The sequence below is a fragment of the Montipora capricornis genome, chromosome 8 (assembly GCF_036669925.1).
Source record: "Montipora capricornis isolate CH-2021 chromosome 8, ASM3666992v2, whole genome shotgun sequence".
NCBI lineage: Eukaryota > Metazoa > Cnidaria > Anthozoa > Scleractinia > Acroporidae > Montipora > Montipora capricornis.
The window spans coordinates 27,973,374-27,986,094 of record NC_090890.1 but is presented as its reverse complement, the minus strand read 5'-3'; the positions used below and the strand labels follow the sequence as shown (position 1 = coordinate 27,986,094).

At 38.4% G+C, this 12,721-nt stretch overlaps 3 protein-coding genes across 3 annotated transcripts in view; 2 read left to right on the top strand and 1 right to left on the bottom strand.

Moving 5' to 3' along the window:
* Positions 1-12,721, top strand: part of LOC138060786 (forkhead box protein N3-like) — a 234,556-nt gene that overhangs the window by 146,561 nt on the left and 75,274 nt on the right. The window lies entirely within an intron of this gene.
* LOC138060795 (large ribosomal subunit protein bL28-like) lies at positions 4-5,760 on the top strand. The gene is made up of 2 exons (XM_068906664.1): positions 4-228; positions 4,999-5,760. Exons 1-2 carry the CDS (start codon positions 89-91, stop codon positions 5,357-5,359), a joined length of 501 nt encoding a protein of 166 aa, XP_068762765.1. The 5' UTR covers positions 4-88; the 3' UTR covers positions 5,360-5,760.
* On the bottom strand, positions 4,999-10,502 carry LOC138060789 (cyclic GMP-AMP synthase-like receptor 1). Its single transcript, XM_068906655.1, has 4 exons — positions 10,112-10,502; positions 7,894-8,044; positions 7,335-7,486; positions 4,999-7,060 (listed from the first exon to the last, which is right to left on the bottom strand). Exons 1-4 carry the CDS (start codon positions 10,464-10,466, stop codon positions 6,549-6,551), a joined length of 1,170 nt encoding a protein of 389 aa, XP_068762756.1. The 5' UTR covers positions 10,467-10,502; the 3' UTR covers positions 4,999-6,548.

Genomic DNA, 12,721 nt, shown 5'->3' with positions numbered 1-12,721 from the left:
TTGTCAAAAAGAGATCGAGGAATGTGACCCCTTACATGAACGTTGCAGTCAAACAAGTGGAACTGAACGTTTTCTGTTACCGTACACAATGGTTCTTCTAGGGGTACGTTTTTTACTTTTCAAGAATTTACCAAAACGAGCCAAAACCTTCCCGGAACAAGTACATCAAGGAATTTTTCATGGAAAAGGATACATGTATGGGCACGAGACCACATTCAGTGGAAAAAAGTAAGAATTACTAGATGGGACATTCCATTTATAATCCGAACCCCCCCTATGGATGATTAGATTCCTACTGGTCGGATGTTTGTCGGAACCCTTTGAAAAAACCTTTCCTACCCCTTCACTTTTTTGTCGGTGCCTTTGAAAAAGATTCCTACCAGTGGAATTCTGATGGAACTCATCCATAGGGGAAGGGGGGTCGGATTAGAAATGGAATGTTGCGATGATGAATTGGTAGTTTACACAGATAACAATGTTGCAATGTACAATTGCTGGTGGACGAACAAAAGGAGCTAATGAGAGATCATTTGTTTTCATCCACCAATATGGCAGCAATGATGTCACATGAAAATCACCTATGAGGGGGGTATAGGGTATTTTTGTGAGCTGTGATCGGACCCTTTTATTTTTCGTGAAATAGTAATCTCTTTTTTCTTGAATCGTGAATCGTGATTGAAGCCTTTTTTGTTTTGTGAAATGTGAATTTGCTTCTTATGTCCAAGAAAAAGAATTATCTGCTACCATAAAAATGAAGAGCTATCTACCCCATTTCTGGACACAGCTATTGGCTGCCATACTGAATCCTTATCAACCCTGACTTCCTGTCAAAGGTCAAATAATCTGGGGATGAACCTTCCCCCAGGGCTCCCCTGTAGGTTTCCACAGTCCCCAGGGTCTTGTGGGAACAGTTTTAATATGGTGGAGGGTTCAGAAGTCTTGAAAGTCACAGTCATGTCCATTGACCATCATACTAAATTAATATGTTTTGGACAAAGGCCTCAGTTATTAAGCTGTTCTCACCCTGTGAAATAGCCAAATACTTATCCGTTACTCGAGAAAATGTGGGTTTTTAGCACTTGAAACGCGAAAAGCCTGATTTAGTTCATGTGAAACGTGATCTTAACCCCCCTCACCTATGCTTAAACTTATTAAAATACACAATAGTCATGTATTCTATACTATCGCCTCCCCGTGGGGTTATTCAGGAACAAGTAAATCATGGTTTTCCCAGATCATGTTTTCTCTAGGTAGTCTTGACCGATATATTGGTCAACAGTCTGAGAACAGGCGGTTGATAGTCGGTCAACAGTCGATGTATTGGTCAAGACTTATGGCTTTTAGTTCACTGATACTTCACCAATACCTTGCCAGCACTTCTCTGATAATTCACTGAGTATCGGTCAACTCTCGGTAGAAAGAAACAGCGAGGTCATCTGGAAATTAGACAAGCAGGGATGATACATTTTGAAGCTGAAAATAAAAGAAAATTGTCCCTTTCCTAAAACCATGTCCCTACTTTCCAGTGCTCTTTGGTTTGCTTTGTAGAGTAATTATTGTGTCTCAGTAAGATTTTCCCCCTCCCAGCATGATAGCAGTAACTGATGCTGTCATCACTTTAGGGATCCATATTCATTTTTTATCAAAGTCGTCAGCCGGGCAAATATGTCTTATGATATACTTGCCTGGACAAATTTTGGGTTGCCTGGGCGAAAGATATGGACGTATAGGAAACGGTCAATAAAATTACTTGTAACTTGAGCATTCATGTTTTATTTTACACTCTCATCAGAAATTACAAATTTTGACTCTGGAGCACTGTTATTTGCACCGTGGGAACATGATTTACAGTGGTCCATATCTGCCAGTGACGGCACAATGTACTTGAATGCAGCTTACAAAGTTACCATTCAAAGACCCAAAGTTTGGACGCTCTTGTCTAGTGTCTTCCTTTTATATACTATCAAGATTTTTTTTTTTTTTGCTGTTTGTAAGCAGCAGGTTCTACTCCACTTGTTTTCCTTTTTGATCACGAGTCACCCTTTGCTAGTTGCTAAACGACTTACTAACAACCATGCCAGGGGTGAGCTACATGAAAATTGAGCCTGCGATTGTTTCATGGAAAATACCGCAGCGTCAAAGAATGGAGCCAAAACTTGAGATTTCATTGCTGAGAAAAGCTGCATATTTATTCCTTATTTTCTGGATGTTTGACCGCTTACCGATATACCACTGACAGTTGACTGATATATCACCAACATAAGTCAGATACTCAATCAAGATGCACCTAGAAACCATTCACCAATATATCGGCTGATACATCAGTTGAGACTACCCACAGGAAACATGATACGTCTTCCCTAGGGGTCGACTAACAGCGACAATAACAAAACCGTGTTTTCAATGTTCTAAGACGAAGTGTGCTGCTTTGACTTCGTCTTAGAACATTGAAAACATGGCATTCCCGAAACGGTGAAATAAGCTCCAAAAGGCACAAAAATACACCAGAGGTGAGTCATTTTTATTCATTTTATTGAATGAACGTTAAATTGAGCGTTTTTTAGGCTTCATAATCGACGGTATTTTATTTCCCATACAAAGTCTTATAATGCGTTTAAATTCTCAACGGCCGCCTGTAATGCAACACCGCTTGCACTCAAAGGTCATCTTCCCACTAGTAATTAATTATTACACGCTCTCTAGTGACACGAACTTGGGCTGCCTATGGTTTTCGAAGCAGTCGTTGCACTCAAATTCAGTTTTGTGGCTACTGGTGTGCACTATCGCCATTCAACCAGTGAAATTGAGTGTTAGATTGTTTTTACTGGGAAAGAACTATTACTGACTATGAAAACCAATCAGCAACCGTGTTCATAATCACAAATTATGGAAGTGTGATTGTAAACCGCCGTGACCAGAGGTTCATATATTTCGCCTCTCCATTTTAACTGCTCGCTCCTCATGAAAGAAAAATAGGGCCTCTGGCACCCAGAGTAGGTTAGCGTAGCAATTGTTTGGCAAAGAAGTTAGAGCACACACCTTCCATCCACCATTGACCAATATGTCCTGGGTGTAATTCATGGACTTGTATGTGCACCTCATACATGGGTTGAGTTTACGTGTACTTGTTTTCTACTCTACTTCAAGATGTCACAAGGGAATCCAGTTTTCCCATCTTGTTAAAACCCAACAATTTATTTTATCTTCTTTTATTTCATTTGATTCACAGTCTCTCCAATCAGTAGAGTTATTTGTGCTTGACTTTGGGTTATTGACCAAGCTTGTTCAGTCAAGATGGCTGGATATTGGCCAAGTTATTTTTTTTTTTTTGCATGATTGTGGACCAAGGCAAAGTAGAGGTCCATAAACAAAAAAAAGGAACAAGGCCAAATTCCAATATCCAGCCATCTTGACTGAACAAGCTTGGTCAATAATGGACTTATTTTATGGGATAAAACACCAAAAAATGATTGTTGATCTTGCGGGACCAAGTGAGAAATCCTCAGCGGGCAAGATAGCTCCATCTTGCTCACTCAGGTAGTAGCCAATCACAGCACGGAATTTGGTTCATCTTGCCCACTCATGGAGCTAGTCATATGATAAAAATCTATATAACTTTGAGAAGGTTAATACGTTTAACAATTATTCCCTGAAAGGAAGGTGAGTGCCAGTGAATAAAAACCTCAACTTCATCTCAGTTTTTATTCACGGATATTCACAGATCCTGAGGTGAATAACTGTTAAGTATAATTACGTATTAGATTATTTGAAAAATATACTGTACATGTACATTTTCTTTAGAACAATCAATTTATTTGTCTGTCACCTTGACAAACCCGCTTGCGGCCATTTTGAAAAAAACGGCTTACAGTGGGTGATTATCACGCAATAATTACCTCACATGCAACCAATCAGGGCAGAGAATTTTCAATAACCATGTAATGTAATTATACCAAGTGCTATTACTGTTATTGTGAGTCACCCTTTTCCTTCTTCTTGGTCTTATTATTAATTAATAAAAATTAGTATTATTATTTACTAGAATGGCAATCTCAGACTCGGAATTCTGTGGCTTTTAAGAATAAATTATATGGCCAAAAACTCATAACATTATTCAAAGTTTTAGATGTCCACCGCATGTAAAAAAAAAAGTGTGCACTTATAAAACTAACAACAACAACAAAACCTTTATTATGCAATACTGTAGTGTTGACAGTACATGTATTGAGCCTTTCTGCTTATTGGGGACACAAGGACTATCTTCCCTACATGAACTTTGCAGGATAGAACAGGAAAGGAGTCTTCTGTTCGATTTTATTTGCGTAGCTTAAAATAATGATGATACTACTACTACTACTACTACTACTACTACTACTACTACTACTACTACTACTACTACTGCCACTGCCACTGCCACTGCCACTGCCACTGCCACTGCTACTGCTACTGCTACTACTACTACTAATAATAATAATAATAATAATAAACTTTTTGACCGGATCATTTAATTACCAATGAACTAATATTCGCTACATTGTATTTTCACAAATCTCATAATACAGTTCATTTTGGGGGGTTATTTGCATTAAAACAATAATTATTGATATCAAGTTCACTGAAGCTTGATACAGTCCCAAGAGTAAACCACTTGTATTGTTTTTATACAAAGAACCCCCCAAAATCTATTTCATTATGGGAATGGGAAAGTAGGGAATGCAGCTGAAGTACGGTAAACAATTTACTAATTGATGTGAAATAAAGTGTGTGAAGAATAAAAGGTATTGTTTGGCTAGGTGATAAGAATCTCTGGAGTGTCAAATTTGGGGGAAACTAATGGTAATCAAGATCACAGAAATTAACTGGCTACTTAATTAACAGTGCAGAAATTAATGTTAACACAGAATTAATTAGCACAACTTAAATTAATGCAAATTTTCCAAATTTGCATTAATTTCATGAAGAGTTAATTTCTTATGATAAGGTATTACTCTTTCACAGAACCAAATGGGTTTGGAAGCCAAATGTTGTGCGCAAGACATACTACAGTCAAGTACTGGAACAGAAAATGAGATTTCAGTTCAGCACACATGCGCTTAGATGTATCGACAAGGCTGGTGGATTTGACAACTATATCATCGACACAAAAGCAAAATGGCTACATTCACGAACAGCCATAGAACTAAAAAATTTGATGTTAGAAGTTCTCAAGTGTAAAGAACAAGGAATGTCAATGAGTGAAATCAGAAAAGAGGTGTTTCCCAAGCCAAAAGTAAGCCGCCATGTTCACATTCCAAGGACTTATGATACAAGATTTTACTTTGATTGGAAGGGCCCTCGCAAACAAGTTGTATTTTGCTGACCTTTTACTCAGTTTTTGTAAAGATAGTTCAGAAATGTTACATGTAAATCTCAAGTGTCTCATCACAATTCTCTTATGTCCAAAAATGAAGGTGATTCAATGCACATCAATTTTGATTTCCAACAGAAAGTGTCCATTTAAGCCTAAGTATTTTCTACCTGTTTCTAGTAATAGGTTAAGTGTTTTAACAGGGTTGCTGCCACTCATCAAAAATTCCCTGACTTCTCGCTGACCTCTAAACAATTTCCACGGACCTTAGATAATTAGTTCAATAATCACATTTGTTTCACCTTTTTTTGAAGGCCATCAATATTGTCCTCTTTTTGCTTTTCATGGGATTGTGTGTGCAAAAATCCTGTGAACTGTTGACCAAAAATAAAATTCCCTGATTTTTCACTGACTTTGACAATATGAAAGATTTTCCCCGACCTTGAAAAGTTTGTTTTTTTCCTGACTGTGGCAACCCTAATTAAAGATTTAACCTTATTTCCAGGTGAGGGTAACTGCAGATATTTATCTTTATGCAGGAACTGGAGTTTAGGGAGCACTTTGTGACATTAATAGACCATAATTATTCATATTCTCAGCATTGGACTGGAACTAGCTTGCAATGGAGGCTAGTGCGGTGAAACATATTAAAAAGTATTTGCATAATTTGAAAGGATTTCTCTGCATTAGCCTCCACTGCAAGCACGGTAGTTCCAGTCCAACACTGAGAATACGAATATGGTCTTTTGTCTGTATTCCCAGATGCGAGAGGTGTTGAAGTTGGGGAAAAGAGCAAGCGGTCACCCACTTTGTGAGGCTTATCATAGTAGCTGTGAATCTACATTGTAATTGAACCTGCATTTGTGGACATGTCTCCACTTAAGCAATAGAGGACGTTTTCCGTGTTTCCACAGCCTCATCTAAACGCAAGGGGAAGTTGGGAGAATTCAAGACAGTTATGCAAACCCAAGACGCAGTTTTAATAAGATTTATTGTCACCTACTTTTAGATACAGTTCTTTGAAAATCTAAAAGCCATAAACCCCTTCTCTTACTTTTAAAAGATACAATCTGAAGCCTCATAATCAACAAATCATTGTCCATGAATTACCCATCAATAATCTGTTCTGCACCACTGATCGCTGGCAATGAAAAATGAAACTGTTGATTGAAGTAATATTATCATTTGAAGATGCAAGTCTCTATGCAGTGAGATGCCTTAAAACCCCCTCTGGATTCTGTTTAATCACTTGAATGCATCTAAATAGCTCAACAAGCTTTTGCTCAGGGAACGTTTCAAACAGATTTAACTCCCTCATGAAATAATGAGGACACTTTTTCTGCCTTAAGCAATCTCCAAGCCTTTGCAGAAGGCCCATGAAACGATCTCCTAAGCGATCAAAGATCCAGTTGCTAGGATGTGGATTTGCCTCAGACTCATACAGCAACATCGTCTTGAGATGGTAAGACTTCAATGGTTGGAGATTAAGTTTCTCATTTAGAGCTTTGAGGATCCGTAACACCTGTTTTCTGCAAGAACTTGATTCAACATGATCTCCTTGGAGAAACAGCTTCTTTTCAGCTGAGGAGAAGGAGTACCGCCAAAGAAAACCCTTTTCATGTTCAGGAACAGTGCTGCTTCCTTTTGGTTGCTTTGCAACAAGATGACAGCCATCATGCCAGATCGTCTGTACAAGGTCCTGATCTGGCCACCCTTTAATGCAAGATTGACAACACCTCTATTCTAATCTGCAGATTGTGTCCAGGGTGTTTTGTTTTTGTAAGTGAGACTATGTTTCTGGGTAACAAATATTGGGAACTGTTCAACGAAATTAACAAGTACATGTACAAAGCCCATTTAGTTTTAATGCATTAGTTGGGACATAAAAGGTGCGGTAAAAAGGATTGATATAAAAGGAGACGTTCAGAGACACAAGAAGAAAATCATCACACTTTTGAAAGAAAAGAGAATTAATGTTTTTTGTTACCTTTGCGTGACCTCCCTATCCACTCAACAGCATCTTCAGGCCAGGACTTGTCTTTAATGGCAAGCGTCAAGTCAATAGAATACTCTCTCCCATTCGTAATGTTGGTTATTATTAAGGTTACGGCTGGACCCTGTGACCTCACTTGAACAAAACTAAAGTAAGAAACCGCTTTCATTAACCTTTTACCAAACACAGTATTTATTTTTGATTTCGTACTCAATTCTGAGCCCTTCATTTTGAGAAATTATTTAACCCTTTGACGTCCAAACCGGCCGAAACCGGCCAGAATTAGTATTTTACTCTGTCTAACGCCAGATGATTTTACTGGGGAACCCCTGGGAGTCAATGGGTTAATGTGGAACAGTCTAGGTTTTCTCTTCTACCTCTTTTGATGGTTTCATTTTTTTATGTAAAGGCTGACGTTGCCAAAATATATGTTTCAAGGTTTGACCTCTAACAAGTTTCTTCAACCCCATATTAATTTTGTGTGCTTGCACCTTGCTTGCTTTCACAGAAACTTTTATATCCTCCTTCCTATTGCAAATTTGTCTCAACATACCTTCCATATTCCAGGAATTCAATAGCATCTCTCACATGCCTTGCAAAAACTGATTTTACACGTGAGGCATTCAACATCCCTCGAGCATCTACACAGCTGCCATTCCTCCAATTTTGTTGTTCACCCCCATCAATCATTACTCTTGTAAAGCCTGCAACACAGGGAAAGCAAGGATGATGACTTTGAGGATTTATGGATGACAAAAATTTTATCTAAACTATAGACCTTTACCAACCCCTCAGGCAAAGTTACCCATGAAAAATGACACTATTGCACATAGGAACACAAGTATGAGTGGAAATGTATGAAAGTTTGCTCAGACAAAACCGGTATTTTTTATGTTTTACAAAATGTGGCATTTCATCACTATTCATGACTTTGTCTTCTGGACTTATTTCGGAACAACTGAAAGCATCGGAGGTGTGTACTTCTTACCCCGATACCCTCACATCTTAAATACGTTTGTGGCAAACATGGTAAAAGTTCTCCAGTCAATTATTTAGTCCCCTGAGGCTTTGTGCATTTTGTAACAGCAATTACTGATTTTCTTTGTTGGTGCAAAATCAAACAACCTCTAATCCATTCCTTCAAAGTCAAGTCCTTGCCCATGGTGTAACTAGTCGTACATTTTATAATGAACCTGTACCCATTGCCTCTTACAGTTACTGATCACCGATTTATACCAGCAAATCTTTTGTTTTTGCTGATCGGTCTTTTCAGTCTAAATAAAGATATTATTATTATTATTATTATTATTATTATTTGTTACACGTTACCTGTTTCCTGTTATTGTTACCCACTACTTGTAAAAAAATAGGAAGTAACCTTACCAAAAAAAAAAAAAACGTCTGGATCATTGATAGGATTTTAGATTCACTTGCCCATATTATTCCTAGTAAATTATCAGTCCGCGTGAAAGAATTTCTGAATCAACAGACAAAGACAGTGAAAAATCCGGATGCCCGTTTATAGCGGAGCTCAGGTGGAGCACCATGGGTAAGATTTTTTGGGAAATCTATCCATGCAGGAAATTTTGGTTATGACATCATGTGCATCCATCTGTCCACCTGTACAGACTGTCGAAGTGGAGGTGGGGAGGCAGGACAGCCTCTGGAACAGGCGTGTTCGGGCAATTTTCCTTGGCGGGAAATTGCGTGGCAGCGTTGCATTTGGCAACCCACGTTTTTCTGGTGGGAAATCATTATAGTGACGAGCAACAGGATAAAGAGCAGGAAAGAGCACAAGAGAAGAGGCAACAAAATTTGGGAAATTTAAGTGAAGAAATCCTTGAGAGAAGACAAGGAAGGAGAAGAGAAAATTTTAATGAAAATGAACGTAAAACTGAGAGAAATAGAGCGAGACAAAACACTTACTAAAACGGTTAGCTTTCAGGTAAGGTTAATGTTTTCCTTCTTTAATAATAAGCTTATTTGTCTTGCTGCCTCACAATTTATTTTGTAAAACTAGCTAGGAAAGGAAGAAGGCCTGAAAACGTTACTTTGCAATTCTGTGTTGACAGAGATTCTGACATAATTATCAACAATCACAATTATAGGCTTTTTGCGTGAAATTGATGTCCAGTTGTGAACTGCTTTGTTTGACTGTGAAATTGCAGTCGAGTAAGTGAATTTAATTTATGACACTTTAGGTTGACTTTATTATAATAATTTAGTAAAGATTTTTGCTGTTGTTCTGAACTGAAGAGAGAGGGAGTAAAGATTGTCAGTCAAACGGAAAATGTTGTGGAAGAGATTACTGTGCATGTAATTTCAGTTTTAGTTGCTGATGAAAATAATATTGTTAGTTATGGTTTGCCAGGCTTGTTTGTTTACTGCTGTCTATAATAAACCAAGCGTTGTCAGCTCAGAGGTGTTTGATCACTGTAAACTGTACACACACTAATGACGATTAATTTTTTACTTTATGCAGAAGCATACTTATTTCCATAAACACCATATTGCTCTCTGGGGTTAGAAACGGGAGCTCCGCTTTTAGGCTTGGCTAAATCTATAATTTTATATGACATTTATACTGTAACGTTCCACGAAAAACCCGCCAAAAGATATAAAGACAATCACAGAGTAATGGTTAACTCATAATTTTAGAGGTACTCTCTTTCAAACATAAGGAGCTTGAAAGCGTTGTTAAACACTTAATTTGTAACTACTGGGGTTAACCTCTGTCTATTCAAAGTCATGATCAGCGTCCACGTACCAACCTTCAGGTGGCTCACTCATTCCGTCATCTTCATCATCATCGTAAGGGTCATCATCCAATTCCAAGTCTTCCACGACCAGCATCAAATCGAACTCATCGGGTTCACCCACTTTGGATCTTTCGTAATAACTTCCAGTGGAAAGAATTTGCATTTTGGAGAAACGGTTCTCTCTCTCTTTTACGTACTGAACAACTTCATCAACTATTGGCTTCCAGTACTGCAAAGCCTCTGTTTTAAGGTTTTGCCTTAACACAACGTTACGGTCCGTAAAACGCTTAAGAAGGGAATTTAACATAATTAAAATATCTACCTTCGATTCCACTCGATATTTCAATAGGACTAAGGACAGTTTCATACGTCGTGCTACTGCCGTGTCGAACTGAATTGACCCGGCAAGACCCACGGGAGGGGTTTCAAACGTTGCGCCAAAATCACAATCTCGTTCCCAGGGTCTTCTCGGCTTTCAATATGGCGGCGGGTCGAGTAGCCCACACACAAATGAACCTGTGGGTGATACTTGCCCCAGCTTCTTCTACTCTTACGTACAATGCCCTTTTCAAATCCAAGTTACTTCCAGACACATTGTCACCACTTTTAAAATAAGGACAAATTTTCTTATTTTGGGGTTCTAATTTTAAGATCACACAAAATCTGTTTTAAAGTTTGTCTTATTTTCAGGCTCTAATTTTAAGATGATACTGAACCTTAAATTTGAATTTTGAAACTAAGCTAATTTTTCTTATCTTAAGAACATACGAACTAAAAACTGGAAAGGTCATTCTTAATTCAAAATTCATCATTTTAGAGTGTTACGTAAAGGTTTGCAAGCTGGAAGCACTAATACTCTTAGCTGACAATTGCACTTGCCTGCTGATTTATCCAGCTTTATCATAAACAAATTCTCCTCTGCTACTAGCGACTGATTCCAATATTTCTGCTGATGAATAAAAGTAGACGACATTTACCTCTTTCTCGAACACAAATATTCGTGATTCTCTGAAGTAGTATGTTCATGTCTGAAGCGCGTTGACTCTAACACATTTTGCCAGTTAATTGCAAACGATTTGTTGGCTGAGAAACTCATATGCTCAAATGCACCCAATTGTAATTCGTTACAGGCCCTAACCTGCACAATGTTTACTTCATTGACTCTTAACTCTGTCAATCACCGCCCCCTCCTTCCCCTGTGATAACTTGGGGCCACGTCCAGCTTTGTCTGCTGACTTGGAAATACACAAACTACAGTAAATGGCATTTTCCAGTTTTCAGTCTCTCATCAGCCGAAAACAATTGCAAATGGTAAGCGCCATGTCGTTGGGCTGGTTTGCTGATTTAGGAAAAACTGTTGCCATTATTCACCGTTCATCCCAACCGGTTTATTCTGACAAATGGTAAGCACCCCTAATTTCCTCAAAACTAGAAGTCCAAACATGTTTCTCCCCCAACCGTTTTCTCGTCTGCAGATTGGGGATTCTATGGAATCTTTAATCGACATTTATCACTATAACATGACAAAATGTATTACATTTACTGTAATGCTAATCATCAACGTTTATTTGACTGAAATCCTAAACAAGTGCGCACTGCGGACCTATTTTTTTAAAAATCAACCTTGGAGGGCTACTGTGAGCGGCACAAAGGAAGACTGCTTGTAGTTGTATACTTGTCGTTCACTTCCGACGCGTTTCGAGACGAAACGCGTCGGAAACGCGTCGGAAATAAACGGAAAGTCAGCTGAAAAGTGTACAACTCAACCTCGTTCCCAGGACCTTTTCCCTTCCCTGGCTTGGGGGTGGGAAAAGGTCCTGGGAACGAGGTTGTGTACAACTACAAGCAGTCTTCCTCTTTGCCGCTCACTAGCCCTTGTTAAAAAATTGCATATAGTATAATAACGTAATTATATGTATATATCGTTTTATAACATTATACACAACTACATGCACACATAGATATACACTAGTTGCTATACAGGCCGTCTATACAGGGCTATATATATACATACATACATACATGCTTTATTTAACCACGGTAAAACCTTCAGTAAGAATACAATAGCTATAGTACAATAGGTAACCGGTCGCGTCGCCCACAAATTAACTCGCCTACAGGTTAACTCGCCTACAACGAAGTTAACTCGCCTACACGTTTGAAGTTAGTAAGAATAAATAAAATTCAGTACTTAATTACTACAGTAATAAAAATACTGTTTTACAAGATTGCCGTGTGGGAGCCTAACCCTCATTGTCATAAAATCGATTCACTTCTTTTTTAAAAGATCTAACTGATTCGATCGTACGTAAATTGTTGGGTAAGTTGTTCCATAGTGAGGCCGCACTGTATAGCTAAAACTTTTTTTGAGATATTTGGTGTTTGGTTTGGCCAAATTAAGCTTCATTTCTAAATTCCTGACATTATATTTTGCGGTGCGAATTGAAAACAGGTCCTGTAGAAGGTCCTGTATGAAGAGGATATGAGAGAAACGCTAACCCTGACCGACCAACTATCGACCGAGTCCAAGCGATAGTGTACAAAGTGAGTTGCCGTGACTGTTAGTTCACCTTCGTCGGGGAGAATAAATACTCGTGGAACTCGCGCGGAGCTGAATATGAT